Source organism: Nansenia antarctica, assembly GCF_963989245.1.
Source record: "Nansenia antarctica genome assembly, chromosome: 6".
Taxonomy (NCBI): domain Eukaryota; kingdom Metazoa; phylum Chordata; class Actinopteri; order Argentiniformes; family Microstomatidae; genus Nansenia; species Nansenia antarctica.
The window spans coordinates 3,512,449-3,537,897 of NC_137676.1; the positions used below are offsets into that span (position 1 = coordinate 3,512,449).

The following is a 25,449-nucleotide window of genomic DNA, read 5'->3' on the forward strand; positions in this document are numbered from 1 at the left end:
CAGGTTGTATAAATCTACTAGAGTACTGTTGCTGGGCAAAACGGGCTTGTAGGTTGGAAATAGATTGTGGGTGAAAACAGGCTCCTGTAAACATAACTGATAAAAATCACAAGACTTGTCCTAACCAGTTTTGACAAGTGCCAACAGGAGGAAATTGCTGAGATGTACCTCAGAGATTTCACTGAGTTCTGCTTGGTGTGTCTCCCTGCTTATAAGTATAATAAACCCTTAATAATAATCATCATTATTATTATATCCACAATGTGTTACCCTCAATTAATAATAAATTAGAGGTAAACTACTAGAAACTAGGCTTTATTTATATTTACATTGACACCTTTATCCAAAGCAACTCACAACAAATAAATTTGACATCTATCCATCAGTCATCGCAAGAAAAAGTCATCTTTGCTTGGGCCAGGGGCCATTGGCAGTCATAATGATAGAAGTTATTTATTATTATTATGATGATGATGATGATGATTATTATTATTATTATTATTATTATTATTGTTATTATTATTATTTACAGTACTTACTTGTTGATGGTTACAGCTTCTTTTCAAACACAAATTAAAGCCTGAAATCAACAACTATTGGAATAGTTAAAGATGAGGCAGCTCAAAGGTGGACTAGAGAGACTGTTGTCTGTGCTGCCTTCTACCACACCTGAGTGGTTGGAGTAGGGGAGGGGCTGGCCATGTTGTCTAGATCAGAGTTTTGTGAGACGCCCACTGCGAGAGGAATGCCAATGTTGAGGAACCAAAGTCAACATGTTTGACTCTTGTGTGCTTGTGTACAGTGAGATGTAATAAATGCAATTCTGATTCTGATCTTCATGGCCTTTGTGGCAAAAGCAGGTTGGTAGCAGAAAGACTTATCTGCAGTACATTGATATTTATATAATAATATAATAATAATTATATTAATATAATAGTTGTAACTGTTCTGCTCAGTTTTTCAGAGACGCCTTCAAATAACACAGACACACACATACATACACACACACACACACACACACACACACACACACACACACACACACACACTGTGTTATCAACAGTTTATCCCTGGCCTTTATGCACATACAGTGGGGGAAATACGTATTCAACAACAATAATTCAACACATTTCCATTGCAGCTATTCACATGATATGATTAGATTAGATTAGATTCAACTGCAGAGTACAAGTACAAGACAACGAAATGCAGTTTAGCAACTAACCAGAAGTGCAAATAGTGATCTAAAACATGATAGTGATAAATGATAGGTACAGTAGGCTATGGCAAGTACGGTAGTTATAAGAGATTGATAGCAGTAAGCGATGTACAGTATGGTGTATAGGGACACTTTCCAAAGCAGAAACTACCTCAAAGTGTCATGGAGTGATTTGAAGAGAAGCAGTATTTTAGCGGTGTTTTATACTTTAGTGAGTTTCTGTACATATATGTTTGTGATTGTGAAATGTCACGAAGACCATCTAGGCTAGGGTAACCAATCCACCTAAAAGTTTCATCGAGGACGACGATGAAGTTAGAATTTCTTAAAACTTGCAGTGGTAGCAACAGTGTGTGTGCTTTAGTAAATATAGCGTGTGTGTGTGTGTGTGTCCCTCCTGTGAGAGGTGTGTGTGTGTGTGTGTGTGTGTGTGTGTGTGTGTGTGTGTGTGTGTGTGTGTGTGCCATATCTCAGTAGGCCTATGTAGGCTATGCAGTGTAAGTGAGTGTAAGTAAGTGTGTGAGTTTATTCTGTTATTTATGCTATTATATCTAGTAATGTGTTGAGAAGCAATGGACATTTTGGAAGTTTGCACCCCTGAATAATAATAACCTTTATTTGTATAGCACTTTTCCTGCAAACGTTGACAAACAGTCTTGACTTGAAAATATTTGCTGAGGTTGCATCCCTAGGCTAATGTAAACACATAGGCATCCTGGTTAGAGAAGCGTCGTTGCATAGGTGTTTACCCTGTTATAGTTTGGCTTGTTTTTTTGCATTTGGCCTAGTTTCTGCTCTACCTAGTGTCTCCACACTAACGCCCGCCCCTCCATACACCTGAGCTCAGCTAACAACAGCTATAACTGGGAAAATAGCTCATAGCTATATCTAATGATAAAAGTGAGGTATTTTGTCAAACAAAATGTGCTGTGTTTGTGCTGTAATATATATAGTTATCTACCTATATCTACCTATTATCGCCGTTCACTCGTGAGTCAAATGCCGGTAGATTCGCGTCTTGCTCCCTTTAACACATGTCGGCGTTTTCCTGGTTGCGAGATCTAAACTACTAGAACTGAAAGCGGCAGGTAACAGGCACGTAACATCCATATGCTGTATATATAAATAAATATATTTGACTACCAGCAAGACACCGGAGCACTCGTATCTATAACAAACGCGGAGATTGTATGAGCCCCGCGTCAGTCAGCCTTTCCGTAGAAATACATCGCTCCGTTATATATCTAACGTTACATGTTTTAAGGCTGATCTGTGCATGATAGTGCTGCATTATGTTTATCTATTTATACCGATCATTTCTTGCCAATTCCTTATTACCAGTGGAAAGGGGGAAGGCTAAAACACTTTGAATGGAATAGATAGGACTTTTCATTCAATGGAGGAAGCATGATACTCGCGAGTTCATCTCGCTTTTCCCCCCGTTGATGTATTAAACAATCTAAGCAATCTAATCAGAGCAGTTGTTATTATGTAATATTATTGATGGATGAGCCATTTTTGATGGAGAGCAGTGAGCGGATGACTGGATGTGAGCATGTATTTGAGTGTCACCTTTTTGGACCATCACCAGTTTGCACCCCTGCATATACAACATAAATATCAAATGCAGAAAATTAAATAAGATGTACTTCAGTCACTTTACTACTCAGAGTCCTCTGTCCTGTACATGTCCAAAACACTTGTTTATAGTGGCCTTTGAATTTATTCATATTTTTGCTCAGTTTAACACTCACATCTAGTCCATTCCAAATCTAATTAAATTCTTAATAAAGCACCAATAAACCCTTTATAAAGCAGATGTCATAACCCTTCTGTGCCATCTTTTAAATGTGCACATGTGAATTATTTATGTATATATATATATATATAGCCTCTAATTTAATGTATACATCTGTATACACCATACTACACATACGTAGCTACCTTGACTATACATATCTTATTGATATCCATCTACTGTATATAGCTCTAACTACCGTACTTGCAATACTGTACCTATCACTTATCACTATCATGTTTTATATTCACAATTTCTTTCTTTTCTATCACTTCTGGTTAGATGCTGAACTGCATTTCGTTGTCTGGTACTTGTACTCGGCAATGACAATAAAGTTGAATCTAATCTAATCTAATCTAATCTAATCTAATCTATTCTAATCTATATCCTTTGGCCTCCATGGTCATGTTTTGAGGTGGTCTTACCTCACACCCCTTGGCCATGGCAAAACCTCCACCCAGCAACAAGATGATGTTCCATGGGACACACTCCTGTGCCTTCTTCCACGATAGGAGAGGGATATATTCAGTATTTGGTGCTGTAGAAAAATACTTATTATTATTATTAACATCCTCAAAGTGGTTTATAATGTCCATAGCTATACTTTTGGTTTACTTTCACATTTACATTTTTGACATTTGCACACGCCTTTATGCAAACAACATACAATGTTTACAAATACATTGTCAGTGAATCATCTATCCATCAGTCATCATAAGAAAAGTAATCTATGCTATGACCAGGGGCATTAGCAGCTACAATGCTAGAAGGAAGATACATTTTTGTAGTTGTAGTAGTAGTAGTAGTAGTAGTAGTAGTAGTAGTAGTAGTAGTAGTAGTAGTAGTAGTAGTAGTAGTAGTAGTAGTAGTAGTAGAGAAGCTATACAGGGGGTAGTGTGGATGAGGACGTATTTAGTCTTAAAGTTAAGACGCAGCCTCAAGAGATGGGTCTTCAATCTATGGCTGAAGTTTAAGACCTGAGACCTTAAACACAGTCAATTGTAACACGGTCTGGTGAAGAGGGCCGCATGTCGGCAAATCTCAAGTCACGCAAATGAGCAAAAAGCAAGCTGGATTCTCAAGTTGGATTCTCTGTCTCGTCTGCCATAGGCTACTGGGTAAGTGATACATGGCTTGTGTAACCAGGGAGTAGCTAAAAGGACTGTAGAATTTAGGAAGGGGCTGGTTATCTAACTAACTCTAAGCTAAATAGGCAGTGTAGGAGGATACAGGCAGGGGGCGCCAGCAAACCGTTAGACTAGCAGTTACTATCGTTAGCATTAGCATGGGAATTAGCATTAGCATTAGCATTGGAATTAGCATTAGCATTAGCATTGGAATTAGCATTAGCATTAGCCTTGGAATTAGCATTAGCATACAAACAACTAACACACGGTAACGGTATCACATATGAACAAACACATTTATTTACAGAACTGATTTATACATCCCCAGATATATACATTCCCTCCCCGCCGGCCACACACACACTCAATCACTCACTCATAGTCTCTGGCCTGAACAGGCTTATAGTCCCGGGCTGTGGTGCGCGTTGAGGCCTGGTTGGATGGCATGTGCGTCGAGGAAGGTAGCAGACGAAAAGGGGGGGGTGACGTAGCAACGCGGAGGGAAAGGGCCTTGTTCGTAGTCCGCGCCGAGGGGTGAAGGGCTCAGGTCCGGGTGGTCCACGTCGAAGCTCCGATGGAGTCAGCGTTCGGTCGCAGTCCGCTCGTGGAGGCGACGATTCTGTCCAGTTTGGCGTCTCGCTTGGTCCAACGTTTAACAGCCGGCTGCTGGCAAGGCTGTCTAACGGGGACACAACTAAACGGGCTATACAGCTCTGAACTCGATAATCACTTTCCTGGCGTCTTCAGCTCCTGCACGGTGTGCGTGTTACTGAATCCGCCATCTTAGATTGACTTCTCGTTGCTCTCTCTCGTTTGGTCTCTCTCGTTCTGATTCTCATCACACACTGACACACTGACCACTTCCGTCTCTTATATATACACCACCGAACCTAGCATCCGGGTCACGGACACACCCCGGATATACTACGTCATCAAACATATACATAAACATTACAATAATAATACATACACCTTCATGAAACGTACAGAAATAGTATGGAAAATAACAAAGGAAATAACTGAGGCAAAATAGGGCTGGTTTGGGGAAACTAAACTGGCTCTAAACTGTGGGCCTTCACAACAGCCGCCCCATGAAACCCTCGGTTTCAGTTAACTAAGGAAGGCACACTGGCTCGGCTGCTCTAGCAGCGTGAGGTAGGAGGTGATAGTGTCCTTGGTAATTTGAGGGAGCTCAATCAGGCGCGCCACAGGTCGGGTGTAAGTGCGACCACCAACGTCCACGATGGCCGTCCGCACCCTTCCATCCGGACCCGGCAGGACCTTGGTCACTCTGCCTGTCTGCCAGGCGGCGCGTGGAAGGGACTGGTCGATCACCAGTACCACGGCACCTTCGGACAAGTTGTCTCTCTCCCTCAGCAGAGTCTTCTGCTTCTCCTCCTTCTCCAGGGCGCGGATGTGCTCCTCGAAGCAGATCAGAGCGTCTTCCTTGTCCATGTTCTGCAGCCCCTCGTACTCAGCGAAGGTGGGGTTGTCCAGCAGGTACTGCTGGGCCTCGGACCAGGTGGTGCGGTAGGTGACGTTGGCCATGTTGTCCAGAATGCTCTTCAGCGCCTCCCAGTTCCTCTTCCTGAGCTGCTTGGCTTGTTCCTTCTCCTTCTTAGCCTTGTAGGCCTTAAACGCTTGCTTCTTCTCACTCAGCTTGGGCAGGGCGCTGTAGCGTGGGTCGTTGATGATCATTCTCATGGCTTGCTCCCATGACGCGTTGGATGAAACACCATTCTCCCTCAGAAGCTCTTTGAAGGCCTGCTTGGCCTCCTCTTTTGGGTTCCACTTGTACGTTTTCTTCGCCAACTCCGGCCTTTCCTCCTTGGAGGCGTCTACAATACTGGCTGAGACTTCCATGGCTGACGTGTACTCGACGGAGTTGACGGGTGCGTCAATGCTGACCTCGGCCACGTGAGGGTGCATGGCCACCTGCAGGTGTTCCTCGGCAACAGCTGTTGCCGCCATGGCCTCCATGTCCATCATGGTCGCCATGGTAGCAGCAGGATCAACCTGAAGAGTGGGGACGGGGGCGGTGCCAGGAGCTGCAGCTTCTACCGTCCCATTCTCCTCCGCTTTGATCATCGCTTCAAGATCTTCCAGCTCTTTGGGCTTGGTCCACCGGGACTCCTCAGTCTGGGAGTTGTAGTAGTAAGGCTTTCCCGTGTCAGACTTGTACTCCTTCCACGGGCACTTAGACAACATTTGCTCAGCAGGAGATTTCAGGTCGTCTGGTTTCTCCCATGAGGACTGTTTAGTCTCTGTGTTGTAGAAGTAGGTCTTCCCATCCAGAGACTTATGCTCTGTCCACAGAGACTTCTTCTTTGGTTGGTCATCCTGTGGTGAACCATTTGTGGTACTAACTGTTCCAGGTGCACTGGCAGCAATAGATTCCACTCCAGGCGGTCCGGTTGGTTGGTTTGCTTCTTCGGTTCGGACATGGAGGGATGACGTAGCTCTCCCGTCTCTATCTCTCCCCTCGGTAGCGCCTTGGAGGGCCCACCCAAGCGCAGTCTTAACAGCCATCGGGCAGCCTCGTGGTCCTCTCAGCGGAGGACGGAGCGACACGATCAGTTCAGCGTTGTCCGAGCCGATGAGAAGGGTTGGCTCCGCTCCTTCTATCGGATGTAGGTCTACTCGCCGTAGGTGGGAATATCTTGCGCGTAATCTCTCCAGGGGGTAGTCGTAGCGGGAGAGCGCTAGCTGGTCTGCGGTGAAGACATTCCGAAGCCGATATCTGTCCGACGGCCGCCCCGCCGGGGAGATAGAGAAGTTGATTCTCGCCCCGGTGACCTCTTTAAGGTCGCGACGTATCGTGCGCAGAGTCAGCTTCTCCGCAGTCCCTTGGAGCCCCAACTGGCGCACTGCCCCCTGGAGAAGGATGGTCCGTTCCGACCCGTCGTCTAGAACGGCGTACGTGTCGTACACAGCGTTGTTGTGGTGAAGTCGGACCTTCACCACCTTCAGTAGGACCTTGGAGCCGCTGCTCCGGGCTGGGTCTAGGTAGTAGACAGGTGTTGCCTCTTCCGGTGCGCTACCGGACCTAGGGCTTCTGGTGCCCTCCGTGGACCTGGCGAGGGAGACCTCGTGTAGGATGTTGAGGTGGACCTCCTCACAGCGGTTGCACTTTCTCCTCAAGGTGCAGTTCTTAGCCAGATGGTCGCGCCCACAGTTCCAGCACCTCTTGTTCTCCTCGAGCCACCTCTGCTTGGCCTCGGTACTCAGGTTGTTGAAGTCACTGCACTCATTGAACCAGTGCTCGCTGGTGCAGTACGGACATGGCGGTGGACCTCTCCGTCCCTTTTGAGGGGGTTGAGAGGAATCCTTTCCCTCAGGTCGGGCTTTCCTCTCTCTCCGAGGCTCCTCCTCCGTGTGCAGCACTCCTACTGGGCGTCCTCTGTTCGAGCTCGGCCCGTCCCAGCGGTCTCCCTTCTCCCTCTCCTTCTTCGGCTCAGCGTAACCCATGGCGTCTACGTTGGTGTCATGCACTTCCTCCAGTAGGAACTCCGCGAAGGCAGCCATGCTCAGACCCAACTTCCCGGGGTTACGAACGCGCTGCTGTCGCCGGAACCTCTCCTGCCGGAAGCGTGGGATCTTGCGGAGCAGCCGCTCTACGTTGGAGGTGCTGTTGATCTCGCTGGCGCCAGCTGGGCCCTGCGTCTTCAGCATTCCAACCAAGGTGTGCACGCGGAGCGCGAAGTCATCCAGCGCCCGTTCATCCTTGATGGGGGCCTGCTGTTCGAGGGCTTGCAGTTCAGCAAGGGCGTGGTTCCAGGGACGACCGTAGCGGGCATCCAAGTCGGCGAGCGCTCTGGTGTAAGGTGTCGGTGCGGAGGCATGGGCCAGAACCATGTTGTGGGCTCTGGGGTTCCTCACATGCTGAAGGAGAATCGCATATTTGTAGGACTCTGAGCAGGAGTCGTCCAAGAGCGTGTCTAGGCAGATGCGTAGCTCCACATACTGGCTCCTGTCCTCGTCCTTGAAGAAGGGGAACTTGGGTCCCTCCACCTGGGGAAACATCCTGTAGTGGATGATCGGGGCTGGAGTGACGGTCTGGGTGTCCGGCCTGCATGCATTTTGGTGCACTGGAGGACCTAGGGGTGTGCTACGCTCTTGGGGGATGGCTCCCCTCCCGGGCAGCGACGCTGGCTCCCTCTGGGCCGCGTAGCGGTCGGGTCCCTGGTCCTCTTCCTTCCAGGTGGTCAGCTGGGCCGGTAGTTGGACAGTCATGGCGGGGGTCATGGAGCCATCGGCGGGGGGTTCAGGAGATGGCACTCGAGAGGGCCGTGCGGATGATGCTCTGGAGCTACGGGCCGACGGAGCTCTGCTGATGCACACGTCGCGCATGGTCTGCATCATTTCCTCCATCTTCTCTGCGTGCAGTTGCTCTCTCGCCATCTGCCTCTCCGCCGCGCGTTCCGCCCCCTCCATCTGGAGGAGCTCGCGCTCGTACTGGATGCGTTCCCTCTCTAACGCCTCCTGGCGCTGTCTCGCCGCCGCACGTTCCGCTCCGTTCATCTGGAGGCGTTCACGTTCTAGCGCCTCCTGGCGCTGCCTCTCCGCCGCGCGTTCCGCTCCGTCCATCTGGAGGCGTTCGCGTTCTAGCGCCTCCTGGCGCTGGAGGCGTTCACGCTCGAACTGGAGTCGTTCCCGCTCTAACGCCATCTCGGCCTGTTGGCGCTCCCGCTCTAACGCCATCTCGGCCTGTTGGCGCATAAATTCGGACAGCGCGGCACTACTCCCTCTGGAGTGCAGGCTATCCGCCCCAGAGGCAGAACTGCCCACGGAAACCCTGGACCGGGAGGAAGCCACTGAGCGGCAGGAGCTAGGTCTCGAGCGCGCCGTACTGGGAGGCAGATCGTTAAGGCTGAGGCCCTCCCTCTTCCGCCCGCAGGCGCTGTCGGACCGGGCCTCTCCTTCCTGCTCTTCCGTTTCCACGGCAAAACCCTGCGGTTCTGCCATCTCATCCTCAGGCTGGTGCTCTTTGAGGGCTGTCTCAGTGCTAGCCACCCGCTCGCCGGCGGACACCTCGGCCTCTCCGACCACCGTATCCCGTGGAGTGCGCTCCTCGCTACCACTCAGTGAGCTTTCGAGCTCAAGCTCATACTCCTGTAACCTCGGAGGCAACCGCGGGACTCTCTGTGGTCGTGGCTCTGGCTCAGGGGGCGGAGAAGGGGGGGTAACTGTCTGGTCTGGTTGGCTGCGCTCAGCCATGCTATCACTACACTACCGATCCGGCTCGAAGGACCAATTGTAACCAGGGAGTAGCTAAAAGGACTGTAGAATTTAGGAAGGGGCTGGTTATCTAACTAACTCTAAGCTAAATAGGCAGTGTAGGAGGATACAGGCAGGGGGCGCCAGCAAACCGTTAGACTAGCAGTTACTATCGTTAGCATTAGCATGGGAATTAGCATTAGCATTAGCATTGGAATTAGCATTAGCATTAGCATTGGAATTAGCATTAGCATTAGCCTTGGAATTAGCATTAGCATACAAACAACTAACACACGGTAACGGTATCACATATGAACAAACACATTTATTTACAGAACTGATTTATACATCCCCAGATATATACATTCCCTCCCCGCCGGCCACACACACACTCAATCACTCACTCATAGTCTCTGGCCTGAACAGGCTTATAGTCCCGGGCTGTGGTGCGCGTTGAGGCCTGGTTGGATGGCATGTGCGTCGAGGAAGGTAGCAGACGAAAAGGGGGGGGTGACGTAGCAACGCGGAGGGAAAGGGCCTTGTTCGTAGTCCGCGCCGAGGGGTGAAGGGCTCAGGTCCGGGTGGTCCACGTCGAAGCTCCGATGGAGTCAGCGTTCGGTCGCAGTCCGCTCGTGGAGGCGACGATTCTGTCCAGTTTGGCGTCTCGCTTGGTCCAACGTTTAACAGCCGGCTGCTGGCAAGGCTGTCTAACGGGGACACAACTAAACGGGCTATACAGCTCTGAACTCGATAATCACTTTCCTGGCGTCTTCAGCTCCTGCACGGTGTGCGTGTTACTGAATCCGCCATCTTAGATTGACTTCTCGTTGCTCTCTCTCGTTTGGTCTCTCTCGTTCTGATTCTCATCACACACTGACACACTGACCACTTCCGTCTCTTATATATACACCACCGAACCTAGCATCCGGGTCACGGACACACCCCGGATATACTACGTCATCAAACATATACATAAACATTACAATAATAATACATACACCTTCATGAAACGTACAGAAATAGTATGGAAAATAACAAAGGAAATAACTGAGGCAAAATAGGGCTGGTTTGGGGAAACTAAACTGGCTCTAAACTGTGGGCCTTCACAACAGCTTGTAAACAAACTTTTTAGGACTGTTCAAAAGCAAGGACTGTGTGACCATCTAATTATGTGTAGTTACGTGTTTTTAGCATGTGGATGTTCTGTCAGCGTGTTGTGATTGGCTAAACATGCAGCAAGATGTTCATAGCGATGTTCCCTTTTAGCCGCTAGCTATTAGCAGCTGTTTTGCGTGTGTTTTGATTCAGAGCGATGTTCTCTGGTATTTGGTTTGAGGTGTACCCACATTCAAGCATAAGCATATCTTCTTCAAATAAAAAAAATCTTCTTCTTTTCAGTTCACTATTTTGAAAGCCTACAATCTGCACTTTCATAACCTGGAAAAAAACTTGAGGACTTTTTAACCAGACCCTGTCACATTCTCCAACCATGCAGAACCCAGTCCAGCGTTAGGAAGAAAGTTTTTTTTTTTTTTCTTCTTTTCTGTTACACAAGTTGTGTGTTTGATCGGTAGCTGAACATGCTGTACACACAACAAACCCAAGTGTGGCAACATAATGTGGAGAGATTAATATAATCACAGAAACAGAGAGGCCACAGTCTCACCTCTCAACAGGACCCTGCTCAGACTCCCTAATCTACGTCATTAACATTCCTGAGGTTATTTAACAGTACCTTATAACAGAGGCGATGCTAGTTTCTGCTAGTTTCAGAAATGGACTTACAGTATGACTCTCTATTCCACCTGTTTAGTCATCAATGATCGTTCACGGCTGGTAAGGTGGTAACTTGAATGATAATGTTGAGTTACAACTCGTAACTCTGACCTACAAAGTCCTGGCTATGTCTATAAAAAGTGGCTTCTATTCAACATTCCTTTGAAAGTTCAACATATCAGTTACATTTAAATGTGTTACACTCAGCAGGTGCTTTTATCCAAATGTTATTTCCACACCCACACACCCACACCCACACACACATCCGCACACCCACACACACCTACACACATCAGTTGCTGTAACAATTATGAGACACTGAAAACATGTGATTTCCTTTGACTAACCCAGAGGATCAAACCACCAGTTGAATGACGGCTTCCGGGAAGGGAAGAAGAACAGCACTGACACGATGACGACACCGGTGACCGCATCTGACACATACCTAGAGGAGGGTGACATCCGCAGAACAGGAAGGGTGTAAAACAAATGTCACGAAATGGAGAATACAAGCTAATGGGCAGTAATCTGTTGTTGCGGTTGACCATTAATCGTGACGTTAGAAATATAAGGTTCTATCTCCCATTTTTGTCAAAATTTAGTTTTTTACATAATCTGATCCATTAGGTGTTTATTAATGCCTGTGTGGTGTTATTTTTAAAATGTTGACATTTTTTAGTTAGTAATTAATCAAATACAAAGGTTCCATCTCATAAAACATAATGGAATGTAAAAACTTTGACGCTCAATATCTCTGAACTACCCTAAACGGAGATAGAACCTTATAATTCTGAGCTCACGTATTGCGGTTCACCATTAATGACTGTATGTGATCGACTTACCCTTTGGGGGAAAACACAGACCATCCAGTGACAAATTTGGGATCTCTTGTGAACAAAAGAACGGCGAACAAGATGAAAAAGAACCCGATAGATCCTTCTGCAAAGCTGGAGGTTGGAAATGGAAAGAGGTGGTCAGTTCATAGAGAGTCGAGAGTTATGTCACATTGCGCTATTCTTATTAACACTTTAAACACTGTTATTTATTTATTTATTGTTTCACTTATTGTCTGTTTTTTGTCCTAGCACTTTGTTTATTGTTATGCACCAACAGACCAAAGCAAATTCCTTGTATGTGAAGACCTACTTCGGTTTCTGATTCTGATTCTGATTCTGATTCTGATTCTGATTCTGAACAGGAATGGTCAACCATGGTCCAGGAGGGCTTGCAGTGCATGAGATAGTGTCTGCATTCGTATAACTTCGCCGGAGTGCACACTGGGATCAACGTCATGAAGGGACAAGAGGCTTTCCATGAGTGCTGATCAGATTTCCAGAGCGAATTTACAAACGCAGCCATATTGTTGTTGTATCCAGCCCCAAACTGATTCATATGAGCCGCCTGTGTGTGTGTGTGTGTGTGTGTGTGAGTGTGTGAGTGTGTGAGTGTGTGTGTGTGTGTGTGTGTGTGAGTGTGTGTGTGTGTGTGTGTGTGTGCGTGTGTGTGTGTGTGTGTGTGTGTGTGTGTGTGTGTGTGTGAGTGTGTGTGTGTGTGTGTGTGTGTGTGTGCGTGTGTGTGTGTGTGTGTGAGTGTGTGTGTGTGTGTGTGAGTGTGTGTGTGTGTGTGTGTGTGTGCGTGTGTGTGTGTGTGTGTGAGTGTGTGTGTGTGTGTGTCCCACCTCCCTGCATATGAGCAGCCTGGACCATGGTCAGTTTAATTTGGTGCCTGGTCGGTGTTAACTAGCAGTTAAATCAAGTTACAAAGATCCACCTTGTATGACACATTTTAAACATAATGGGCCCTATTATGCACTTCATCAATAAGACGAGGCGGTAGATCTAAACTTGAGACGTGGAGGCGTGGTCAAGGCCACTTTGCTATTATGCGTGCTGCAGTGGGCGCCTAAAAGCCGGCGCTAAGCAAAGAAATTAGTCATGGGTGTGTTTTGGGCGTCTTCTCAATCAACCCAATCAGCGTGCCAGGTGCCATTCCCTTTAAGAACCGGCTGCGTTGAGTCATTAGCGCTATGCTATTATGGAAGTCCTAAGAAGGAGGTCAGCGCGCTTCTCTGCCTCTCCCTTCTGAAATAAAGCATTTATACTGTGACCGTAATTGACGTCTTGCCGTGGAGCCACGTGCGTGTTCATGTGTGCCCACATGCATGCGCAAACCGCGGAGGCGCGCTCGTGTTTCAAAACGTGCATGAAGTCTAAACTTAAGAACTTTTCAAACCACTTCTTAGCGATAGGAGCAAAGTCAGATCGCATAATAGCAGGGGCGCCTAGTGCACTTCATTAATATATGAACACTCCCACAATGAGCAATATATGCACGGGAGTTTTACGTCTTATGTGTGGGCGCCTATCGACACCTGCATAATAGCAGTAGCGCGTATGAAGCGCATAATAAGGGTGGCGGTAGGTCTTAACCTGGCGGTGCGTCTTAATTAACACTTAAGACGGCAAGTTAAGAAGTGCATAATAGGGCCCAATGTCTGGTAAAACGTAACGTAATGCTTCAGTTGGTTGATGACATTGGCACTATTGATGAAATGGAATATAAAAAAAGATCTAGTACATTCCTCCTGTGTGTGTTAGGATGTGGAGACAGACTGTGTAGGGGTCTTACTTTATGGGGCCCAGTCTTCTGTAGTCCTCAGCAATAACAGCCTGGGCCTTGACCTCCGCTTGAGCTCTCCGGTCCTGAAGCCTCAGACACAACCTGAACACCACAAAGGAAACATAAAACGGGAACAAAGGGAACATAAAATAAGTCAAAAAGGAAATACCACTCACTGTATTACTCAGGCAGTGGTAATCCAGGATTGACTAGAGCCCAAATGTGGAACTTTCTATATGATTAGTTTCAGGTTTTGAAACCACATTATTTAGTCAAACATCACTAGGTCAAAATCAGTTCACTCAAACTACACAATCTCATTCGGTCAATGCAATAATAGGTTACTCATTGATACTTTCTATAGATGAACAACATAAATGAACTATTCTGTTTATTCTACTGTACCTCAGCTCAGAACTTCTACAAAAGTCAAAATAAGATGTTAGCTCAAAGAGGTCAATATTTCATGTCTGGTGAGTGATATACTTATGCGATAGTTTGATTCCTTTGTTTCCTCGTACCGTGTGTTCAAGCCCCCATGGAGGAACGCGATCCATAACCATCCCACGATCAGGAAGAGAACCATCAGAGGGAAGGCAAACGCAAACCAAGAGCCGAAATTGATCAAGTCACACTCTGGGAAGTAACTAGAAAATAAAGAGCCAACTGTCAAAAAAGAAACAGCAACATTAACAGTAACTATAAACCATGCATGTACAGTTGAAAGAATAGAAAAAACAGGAGACAAAATTGTGGATATGATTGTATAAGTTGCTGAAACTGAAATAAAAACTAAGTAAAAACCAAAAAACAACACAGTTATTTATCACTTAAATCCTAACTCTGTCAGGGGGGTGTTACATGCCATGGGAGGCACTAAAAAGTAAATTTGAGGTACTAAAAAATCTTCCACTTGGTACAGTTCCTCTGCTGGCCAATGAGGATAAGATTTGGGGCAGTACCTCTTAAGCTGACCAATGAGGATGAGGTTTGGTGCAGTGCCTGTCAGGGTGGCCGTCCCTCCGATGCTGGCAGCGTAGGGGATACAGATCAGGAAGCCCTTCCATACCTTCATCTGATACTGGGACTCAGACACGATCTCCTCCGTGGTCCTGTCATCAGGCCTCTCCGACTCCATCCCATTTGTCCTTGAGAAATCAGACATGGAGATGTAACCATGGAGATGTAACCTAAACGCTTCATAACACACAGTTAAGATACCACCCATTGCAAATGATACGTTGTGGTATAGATGGTAGCAGGTAAACAGCTTACATTGCAGTATTCATATTAACATATAATAACTGTTATAAGCAACTATAGCAAGTGTTTTAATTTCTAATTGCTACACAACAGACCAACTTACAGTAATAACCTTGTCCTAACCCTGGTCATGTGTAAGTAACAATGAATGATTACAATACTTGTTACATAATACTTTGTTAGCCTCATGGCATAATTGCCTAAATCATGTTTCACTTGTGGTCAGCCGAGCCATCTTTGTATGTAGTGTCAAAAACGCCTATGTCAAAGAGATGACTTGGGCTGATAGTGGAATGTAACAAGCATTCTGATTGGCACTTGGGCTGATAGTGGAATGTAACAAGCATTCTGATTGGCACTCTGAGCAGGCTGATGGCATAGGCATTAGTGCACAGTGAACCAGCAGTGTTAGGAGAGTAGAGTTAGGCAGATATCTCAATTTGGCTCAAATATGACTTAGGCAATTATGCTACGAGGCTAACGACTTTCTCTTGTCATTGCAAAGTAATACAAACACTGAAATGTTAGGTGAGTAACTTTATTCTCACTTGATTTGAGCATTACATTTGTGACAGTAGCTGGTGAAAGTGGGAACACGATGGCAAGCAATCAAAATGTTCAGTCTTTTATTCAGAAAAATGTAAATTCAACGTTGTTGAAAATCAACAATCAACAATATTGCCATGCAATAGATTCGGTGAGTAATCTGCACTACTACCTAGTTAGTGTAGAGTAGTGGGGATTACTCACCGAATCCATTACATGGCAATATTTTGGCTTGACTAGCGAGTGTGTCATTGATTTTCAACAACGTTGACACTTATTTACATTTTTCATAATAAAAGTCTGAACATTTGGTCCGTTGCCGACTTGTTCCCCCCTTTTACCAGCTGCCATTTTGAATTGTTGTGTTTGTTTACCCGTGCTTTCTTACCTGTTATCTATTGACAATAATTGTGTTTCGGAGGGCAGTGCATGCAGCTTTACTTGTGATGTGTGACCTGATGGATGTGGAAGTGAACAGGTTGTGTTAAAAGTTATTTCTCACAATTTCCCACCTACTATTTATTCAGTTACCAATTCTGAGAACAAAGTTGCATTCATTTCAAGGGCAGGGAGTCAGGAAAAGGGAGTCTCTCTAAAATCATCCAACAGAAATCATCAAGTCTGTGAGTTTCTAGACTTTGACGTTTAATATATGAACGGAAAGGAGCCAAATATAATCAATCAATTACCATTTGAATATTGACTAACTTGAAAAAAGCCATGTGACAGGACCATTAGTGTACAATGTTCACACAATGTTCACACCCTGGGTTACATATTAAAGTCTCCGGGGGGACAACCTCAAATATTGTACAACATCACCTTTTCCAATAGAAAATGAAAGTCGTTTGTTTGTTTGTTTTTCTATGTACTAAAGAAGAAGAACGTTTGAAGAACGTTTTATTTGTCAAGAGTTGGTATTTGGTTTTCTCTTGGTAGCCTATCCCTGGTAAACTAGTTCTGGCTTAGCTACTGTATATCTTTTATCTGTTCACTGAAGCATTTAGGTGAGGTAGTTGCTCACATGATAAAACCTGAAAAGACCAACTCCTCAGCTCAGGCTAATTTGGTCGGGTTCAACACCCAGTCAGTCGTAATGTACGTAGATAATAACATAATAATAATGTTTGTGGTCCTCTGTGGCTCAGCTGGTAGAGCATTGTGCTAGCAACGCTTAGGTTGTGGGCACGTTTCCCACTGGGACCATGTATACTGAAAAATGTATGCACTCACTGCAGTGTAAGTCGCTTTGGATAAAAGTGTCAGCTAAGCGGCATATACCGGTACTGTATATATATATAAAAGACCAAATCTCCTTAGCTCAATGGGCTAATTCGGTTGGGTTCGATACCCAGTCAGTCAGTAATGTAGGTAGGATTACTGGATAAACCTTGGCCGACTCACTCTCTGGATCATCTTTGGCCCTGCAGTTCTCTTTCAGGGTTTCCAGGTCTCCAAACAGGCTCTCCAGGATGGCGTTGGCGATAGGCAGCATCATGGCCGTGGTGGCTGTGTTGCTGAGCCACATGGACAGGAAGGATGAGGTGACCATCATCCCCAAAATCAGCCTGGTGAGAGACACAAACAGACACACAGCCTGGTGAGAGACACAAACAGACACACAGCCTGGGTGAAGAACAAGACTATCTCGTTCCGTGTTACGTGGGATGTTATTGTTAGACAACAAAGTGAAAAACAACCAGAAAATATCCAATGATGTATGATGATGAACGAACTTTATATGGTTAGAAAATTGAAACCCAGATTCAAGCATTAATAAGGTCTCTTCTCACCAAGCTGGCTTTACTCCAACAATCAGAAGGACCTTCAGAGCTATTCTGCGATGGAGTCCCCATTCCTCAATAGCTGACGCCATGATAAGACCACTGAGGAACAGAAAGTTGGTGTCCACAAAGTATTGGGGGCAGACTTTATTGGATGGAAGTATCCCCATAGTTGGAAATAGGCAAACCGGCAGCATGGCTGTCACAGCTAAGGGAAGAGCCTCTGTGCACCAAAACGTGGCCATAAGCAGCACCACATAGAGGCATTTCCCCTCCTGAAACATAGGACAGACAGTGTCATTAGTGGAGGGTCTACCAGGTCTACCACAGATGAGATTAGATTAGATTAGATTCAACTGCAGAGTACAAGACAACGAAATGCAGTTTAGCAACTAACCAGAAGTGCAAATAGTGACATGATAGTGATAAATGATAGGTACAGTAGCTATGGCAAGTACGGTAGTTATAAGAGATAGATAGCAGTAAGCTATGTACAGTATGGTGTATAGGGACACTTTCCAAAGCAGAAACTAAATTAAAGTTTACAGAAAAGTATCCATAAAGTTAGTTCTACGTATGTGTTTCCAGAGGAATCAGTAAGCTCCATCATCCACTCCTACGGTCAAACAGAGAAGCTTACCAAACAGTTTCTCCACCACGAACAGTCATCAGTCGTGTTAAGAGTAGTGTAACAGCGCCCCCTGCTGACTGAGAGTATTCAAGCCGTCAAAGTATTACTCATTGACGGCTTGAATACTATGCAGTCCTCTTCTGGGACATAAATCAAACTCGGGCTCCAAAAACATTAGTCGAAATGCTCTCTCATGTACCAAGACAAACACGGCTGGTGGAAATGAGGGAAGCAATTAAGCAGTTCACCACAACAGCGGGAGCTTGATGTTCATTAAGTCATCTTGTCCACGGTCCTTATTACAACAAACCCAAATTCAGTCTCAAAAGAGTCCTGTTTTTGTATAATTACCATCTACAGTACAGAATTTGCATTTGAGGAACACAATGGACATTACATTTGTGGGATGCAAACTTTTCTATATGCTAGTTGGTATTGTTTATGCATCGTATGCATTGTTTAAGCGCTTTGAGTTGCATTTCATGTACGAAAGGCGCTATATAAATAAAGCTTTACTTACTTACTTATCGTGTAATAATACGTACAGACCTACAACTATTTTATTAATAAAACTTGCAAACAATATTTACCACATAGCTATACAATGTTTAGTGCAAAACGAGGAATTGCGCCGGTACACTTTGAAGGGATTAGTGTATTTGTCAGACACCAACTAGGAAAACAAAAATCAAAATAAAACATTGTTTCAAATGGTCACATTCCTCCATAAGATTTGGCTAATTTCAGCATTTTTCGAGTATTGTGAGTAGAGGGAGATATTAGTAATTCAATTTGATTTGACATGTTTCTGTAATTAAACGCCATGCACATATTAGAGACTGGCCACTGCTGATCACTTCTATGGCAGCGGCTGGAAGATATGTCAAGTCAAGTCAAGTCAACTTTATTTGTATAGCACATTTATGTACAGCAATGCTGAGCCAAAGTGCTTCACAGTAAAATAAATAAATAGATAAATGCAGGAAATAAGTAAGCACAATAAACACAATACAATGTAATACAAAATATGGTAAAATTAAAAGAGAAGAAAAAGGACTAAAAACAATTATATGGGCTGGGAATGTCTTCATTTGAAATAGACAGATGTGGATGAACATTTACTGTATTTTCATGCAAGATAACATGGAGACCAGAGTAGAGACTCCGGGGTTTACAAGCCAGAAGCATATGAACATGACACTGCCTGTCGACAGGCATGCTGATGCTTATTAAATGAATTACAGCGCGGGCTCGCGTCATCAGGAGTGGACCATTCCCATTACGTCACGACTGCGCGATGACGAGCGTCATCAACTGGCGACTCGCCTACAGCTTTAGAAATGATAAGAGGTGTCTTCTGAAATCGCTTATTGTGATACAGACCGTGAACACAACAGGGTTGCTTTGCAATAACATCTGTTTAGTGAGACATTCACATGAAAACTGCACAAGAAAAACCTTCACCCACATAACGATCATGTTCAGGGTTGCCAGATGGGGCGGGTTCCCGCCGAATGGGCTACTATTTATCACACTGGGCTGGAAAAAAAGCAATTGGGCGGGTTGGGCTGGATAAATAGCATTTAGGCGGTATCAAAATGTCAGTGCCTGAAAGTTACAAAATGCGTGAAGTTAAAACACACACCCTAGTAGCTACATACAACGTGCAGTTAAAAAAAAATTTATATATATATATAGCCTACTACTACAATATTACAAACATCATTGGCAACAGACAAACAGTTTAGGGGCAGGAGATGGGCACCTGCCCAATAGTAATTAGCGGTTTTCTAACAATGTCGGTTTTGGGCTGGTGGTTTTTGGTGGATTGAGCTGTCTCCAGACTGTGGTTAGGCTGGAAATTGTCGATCCCATCTGGCAACCCTGGCACCAACTCAGGTTACTATGGTTACCATGCTGGACAAAGTCTGCTGGCTGACAGAAATAAAATAAAAACTCGACAGCTGTTTGTTTGCTAAATAAGACGTGGATGCTCGTACAGTAATGCCAAACAGGTGAGTAAAGAAGTCAGTAAACTTACCGATACATTGACTTTTTTCAAACCTAATTATATTGACGGAGAGACAGTTAACACACACAGTTAGTAACACACACAACGGCTAGCTAGCTGTTGACTATCACCACCACCACCACCACCACCACCACCACCACCACCACCACCACCACCACCACTTCTGAAGCCAGGGTAAGGGTTAGGGTTACGGTAGGGGTGTCTGAATATAAGTTAAAGAAGAAAGGATGATTGTGTTTTTTTTCTGTCAGACACAGACTATCAGAAAACTTCCTATTATTTCATTTCTTCTCTTTCCTCTCTATGTCAGATCTCTCGAGCTATTATCTGTCATTTAATCATCATGTATGAGTCATGTATTTGCAGAGATAAAGTCATCTAACGTAGAGACCTGCAGCATTATGAGCCAGTACGTGGACAACCTCATTGAGAGTGAGGCTGAGGTGGAGCATCTGCGTGCCAAACCCACCTGCTTCATAGTTGTTGGGAAGCCGGTAAGATATCAACATGTTTTCCCTCTCACACACTTTCACAGAGACATCTGTGGTCACTCATGACCCCGCTGTTGTCGTCATCATCATCATCATCATCATCATCATCATCATCATCATCATCATCATCATCATCATCCTCTTATTTTTTTCTGTACAGTGTCCTTGAGCTTGAGAAAGGCGCTTTTAAATCAAATCTATTATTATTAATAATATTATTATTATTAGTAGTAGTAGTAGTAGTAGTAATACTAATAGTAATAGTAATAGTAATAGTAGTAGTAGTAGTAGTAGTAGTAGTAGTAATAGTAGTAGTAATAGTAATAGTAATAGTAGTAGTAGTAGTAGTAGTAGTAGTAGTAGTAGTAGTAGTAGTAGTAGTAGTAGTAGTAGTAGTAGTAGTAGTAGTAGTAGTAGTAGTACTAGTAGTAGTATTAGTATTATTAGTAGTATTATTAGTAATATTAGTATTATTAGTATTATTATTATTGGATATTGCCCAACCACTGATGTCTTCAGTCATGTAGCAGGTGTCAGTTTTCTATTTAGCACCAAATGACAAAAGAAGGCAGTGTGGAAATGTGACAGCTTAAGCTACAGTTTAGTGGTGACTCGATCAAATCCTGCAAAATACTTGACTGAAATGTAGATCCCTGTCAATTGCAATATATGTTTGAAAACATGATTGTGGCAAAATATGTGGTTCACTGAATAATAATAATAATAATAATAATAATAATAATAATAATAATAATATAAATAATTATAATAACATTATCATTTTTCTAGGGGGTTGGAAAATCTACTTTTGCCAGAAAATTGGCAGAGTCATGGAAGTGTATCTTGATTGATGGTAAATGCTCTCTATATAGCTACTACATCTCATGCCATTATTGTCCTTATCTGTGGATGTATCTGAACAAGTTTTTCGATGTTCATTTCAGATACAGAATTGCTCAACTCACACATCAATGATCATACTGACCAAGGCGTAGAAGTGAGTTGACCACACTATTCAAGCACTGTTTCTTTTATTGTAGTCAAGGTTATCGTTAGCCTGATAGCATCATATTTTCATAAGTCATATTTTGGCCAAATTGAGATATCTGCCTAACTCTACTCTCCTAACACTGATGATTCACTGGGCATTATTGCCTATGCCATCAGCCTATCAGAATGCTTGTTACATTCCAAAATCACTTTTCCCAAGTCATCTCTTTGACATTTTTGACACTACATACAAAGATGGCTCGGCTGACCAAGTGAAGCATGACTTAGGCAATTATGCTATGAGGCTAACGATTTGTTAACTTGACATTGACCAGTCTTGCTGTTTCAGCTTCTAGACACTCTGAGGGAAGGGAAGGCCGTTCCTGAGGAGACGGTGGTCAAGTTGATTCTCGACCGGCTCAAGACGCCAGAGGTTGATCATTACGGTAATTCAACTCATTTCAATACTCACATGTTTTTTTTGCGATACATTTTAAAATATTATTTCAGGGAATAATACAAGGGAGTGGTAACATACAGTATAAATAAACAAAAGAGAAATAGAATAACAAAAATCCAGTACAAATACAAAATTCCCATAAACCTTCTACCCCGCCTCCCCTTCCCAATCTCCCTTTTTCCCAATCTCCCTTTATTGTGGCTGTGTTCCAGGTTATGTGCAGTTGAAGTGATGAGGCTGTATTGTGGCTGTGTTCCAGGTTATGTGCAGTTGAAGTGATGAGGCTGTATTGTGGCTGTGTTCCAGGTTATGTGCAGTTGAAGTGATGAGACTGTATTGTGGCTGTGTTCCAGGTTATGTGCAGTTGAAGTGATGAGACTGTACTCTGGCTGTGTTCCAGGTTATGTGCAGTTGAAGTGATGAGACTGTATTGTGGCTGTGTTCCAGGTTATGTGCAGTTGAAGTGATGAGACTGTATTGTGGCTGTGTTTCAGGTTATGTGCAGTTGAAGTGATGAGGCTGTATTGTGGCTGTGTTCCAGGTTATGTGCAGTTGAAGTGATGAGACTGTATTGTGGCTGTGTTCCAGGTTATGTGCAGTTGAACTGTGATGAGGCTGTATTGTGGCTGTGTTCCAGGTTATGTGCAGTTGAACTGTGATGAGACTGTATTGTGGCTGTGTTTCAGGTTATGTGCAGTTGAAGTGATAAGACTGTATTGTGGCTGTGTTCCAGGTTATGTGCAGTTGAAGTGATGAGACTGTATTGTGGCTGTGTTCCAGGTTATGTGCAGTTGAAGTGATGAGGCTGTATTGTGGCTGTGTTCCAGGTTATGTGCAGTTGAACTGTGATGAGACTGTATTGTGGCTGTGTTCCAGGTTACGTGCTGAGCTGCCTGCCCTCCCTGTCAGAGGGGTACCTGAAGATATCGGAGCAGATGGAGTTGATCAAGACCCTGAGGCTCACCCCGGACTTCATCATAAACATCAAGGTGAACCTCCCGTTCCTGGTTGTTTTGTCTAGCGTTTAAAATCTATTTATTGATCCTCGAGATGCTCTAGCTGACCAGCTGCTGCTGGAGGTCCCTAGGACCAGGCTCAAAACTAGAGGGGATAGAGCCTTCGCAAAAGTCAGCCCCCTAGGCTCTGGAATAGCCTCCACGTCAGATCTGCCTAGAGCGTTGAGGCTTTTAAAACCTTAGCTAAGACGTACCTCTTCTCCCTGGCCTTTGACCTGAGTTGAGCCTGCCTCCCGACAACTGCACTTTTCTGCACTTGTTGTATTCTGTATTGCACCTTGTTTTTTGTTTTAGTGTATTTTTTATTTGTTTTCTTTTTACTAGTGTTTTATCTGTTTGTCAGCTGTTTGTCGTTGTAAATGTGCTATATAAATAAACCTGACTTGACTTGACTTGACTAGATGTGTTGACGAGAGAATCACTAAACTAGTAGGCCACGAGAACACAGGAGGCGCACCGTGACGAATAGGATTGGCTAGTGACGCCCATGTTACGACTGTATGGTAGGCTAACTGGAACTCACTCTGTAACTGTTGCGTCACATTACACAAGTGTAAGAGAGTAACATTCTTAGGCTTTGGTTCCTGACATCGCAGCACAAGACTGTGTTTCCATAAAATGTCAAGCGAATTTTAAGCGCATTTTTTTTTAAAAGTTCGCAAAAAGAAAATGCGAATCATGTGCGAATTATGCTCGTTTCCAGAGCGAATAAGCTAGGCAATGTCCGTCTTGTAAACAAACAGACACACACACACAGAGACACACACAGGGCTATTTGTGGGAGTGGCTGAAACAAAGGGAATATACACCCCCACACTACTGGAAACCCCCCCCCAAAAAAAAGTTTTTAAAGTTTGCTAACAAATTCTAGGTATTTAGTGAATGTAAAACTGTTGTTTATTGTCTTGAGTGGGTTCTTCAACACTTACATTTCCGTAATGTGCCCCAAAAAAACGTTTTTTTTTTTTTTTCACAACAAGACTTTGCTTGTTTGCGAGGTGTCACACTCCCCGACATCCCCCCCCCCCTCAATGACCATCCCCCCTTCAATGACCACCCCCCCCCCTCAATGACCACCCCCCCCCCCCCCCCTCAATGACCATCCCCCCCTCAATGACGACCCCCCCCTCCCCAGTGTGGAGACAGGGACCTGATCCACAGGCTGGCAGGCCAGAGGCAGCACCCCCAGTCTGGCCGTGTGTTCCTGAGGGAGCAGTGGGACCCTGTAAAGAAGGAGACCGCCAGGAGGAGGGGAGGCGCGGACGAGGAGGAGGAGGAGGAGGAGGAGCAGCAGCTGGAGGAGGCGCAGGAGGAGGAGGTGCAGACATCATACTGATCCTCCATGTGTGTGTTTGTTTTTACGCAAAGAGAGGAGACGCAGAGTGACACGTTTTTATTTGTTTATTTCTGTTTGTTTGTTTGTGTGTTTGTTTGTTTGTTTGTTTGTTTGTTTATTTGTTTGTTTGTTTGTTTGTTTATTTGTTTGTTTGTTTGTTTGTTTGTTGGTGTGTTTGTTTGTTGGTGTGTTGGTTTGTTGGTGTGTTTGTTTGTTGGTGTGTTTGTTTGTGTGTGTGTTTGTTGGTGTGTTTGTTGGTTTGTTTGTTTGTTTGTGTGTTTGTTTGTTGGTGTGTTGGTTTGTTGGTGTGTTTGTTTGTTGGTGTGTTTGTTGGTGTGTTTGTTTGTTGGTGTGTTTGTTGGTGTGTTGGTTTGTTGGTGTGTTTGTTGGTGTGTTTGTTGGTGTGTTTGTTGGTGTGTTTGTTGTTGTGTTTGTTGGTGTGTTGGTTTGTTTGTTTGTTTGTTGGTGTGTTTGTTTGTTGGTGTGTTGGTGTGTTTGTTGGTGTGTTGGTGTGTTTGTTGGTGTGTTTGTTGGTGTGTTTGTTGGTGTGTTTGTTGGTGTGTTGGTTTGTTGGTGTGTTTGTTTGTTGGTGTGTTGGTTTGTTGGTGTGTTTGTTGGTGTGTTGGTTTGTTGGTGGTTTTTTTGGTGTGTTTGTTGGTGTGTTTGTTGTTGTGTTTGTTGGTGTGTTGGTTTGTTTGTTTGTTTGTTTGTTGGTGTGTTTGTTTGTTGGTGTGTTGGTGTGTTTGTTGGTGTGTTTGTTGGTGTGTTTGTTGTTGTGTTTGTTGATGTGTTTGTTGTTGTGTTTGTTGGTGTGTTGGTTTGTTTGTTTGTTTGTTTGTTTGTTGGTGTGTTGGTGTGTTTGTTGGTGTGTTTGTTGGTGTGTTTGTTGGTGTGTTGGTTTGTTTGTTTGTTTGTTTGTTTGTTGGTGTGTTGGTGTGTTTGTTGGTGTGTTTGTTTGTTGGTGTGTTGGTGTGTTTGTTGGTGTGTTTGTTGATGTGTTTGTTGTTGTGTTTGTTGGTGTGTTGGTTTGTTTGTTTGTTTGTTTGTTTGTTGGTGTGTTGGTGTGTTTGTTGGTGTGTTTGTTGGTGTGTTGGTGTGTTGGTGTGTTTGTTGGTGTGTTTGTTGGTGTGTTGGTGTGTTTGTT

General features: G+C 44.4%; 3 protein-coding genes across 3 annotated transcripts in view; 1 reads left to right on the top strand and 2 right to left on the bottom strand.

Moving 5' to 3' along the window:
- Window positions 1–707: 707 nt before the first annotated feature.
- On the bottom strand, window positions 708–17,618 carry LOC308159692 (Na(+)/dicarboxylate cotransporter 3-like; the record flags this gene model as incomplete). The annotated part of the gene is made up of 10 exons (XM_080533507.1): window positions 17,359–17,618; window positions 16,970–17,133; window positions 15,954–16,020; window positions 14,719–14,904; window positions 14,278–14,403; window positions 13,766–13,858; window positions 11,980–12,084; window positions 11,485–11,582; window positions 3,443–3,555; window positions 708–734 (listed from the first exon to the last, which is right to left on the bottom strand). Exons 1-10 carry the CDS (start codon window positions 17,592–17,594, stop codon window positions 708–710), a joined length of 1,215 nt encoding a protein of 404 aa, XP_080389633.1. The 5' UTR covers window positions 17,595–17,618.
- Window positions 3,988–10,977, bottom strand: LOC308159609 (pre-mRNA-processing factor 40 homolog A-like; the record flags this gene model as incomplete). Its single annotated transcript, XM_080533431.1, has 3 exons — window positions 3,988–4,001; window positions 5,494–6,573; window positions 10,962–10,977. 3 exons carry the CDS (start codon window positions 10,975–10,977, stop codon window positions 3,988–3,990), a joined length of 1,110 nt encoding a protein of 369 aa, XP_080389557.1.
- A 2,795-nt stretch (window positions 17,619–20,413) lies between the features above and the next one.
- The window catches only part of ak9 (adenylate kinase 9), a gene marked incomplete at both ends in the record, with an annotated part of 34,406 nt that continues 29,370 nt past the window's right edge, over window positions 20,414–25,449 (top strand). Inside the window, 6 exon segments of the mRNA XM_080533508.1 lie at window positions 20,414–20,506; window positions 21,293–21,356; window positions 21,448–21,500; window positions 21,843–21,939; window positions 22,830–22,942; window positions 24,105–24,287. Coding sequence (XP_080389634.1) covers window positions 20,414–20,506; window positions 21,293–21,356; window positions 21,448–21,500; window positions 21,843–21,939; window positions 22,830–22,942; window positions 24,105–24,287 — 603 coding nt within the window.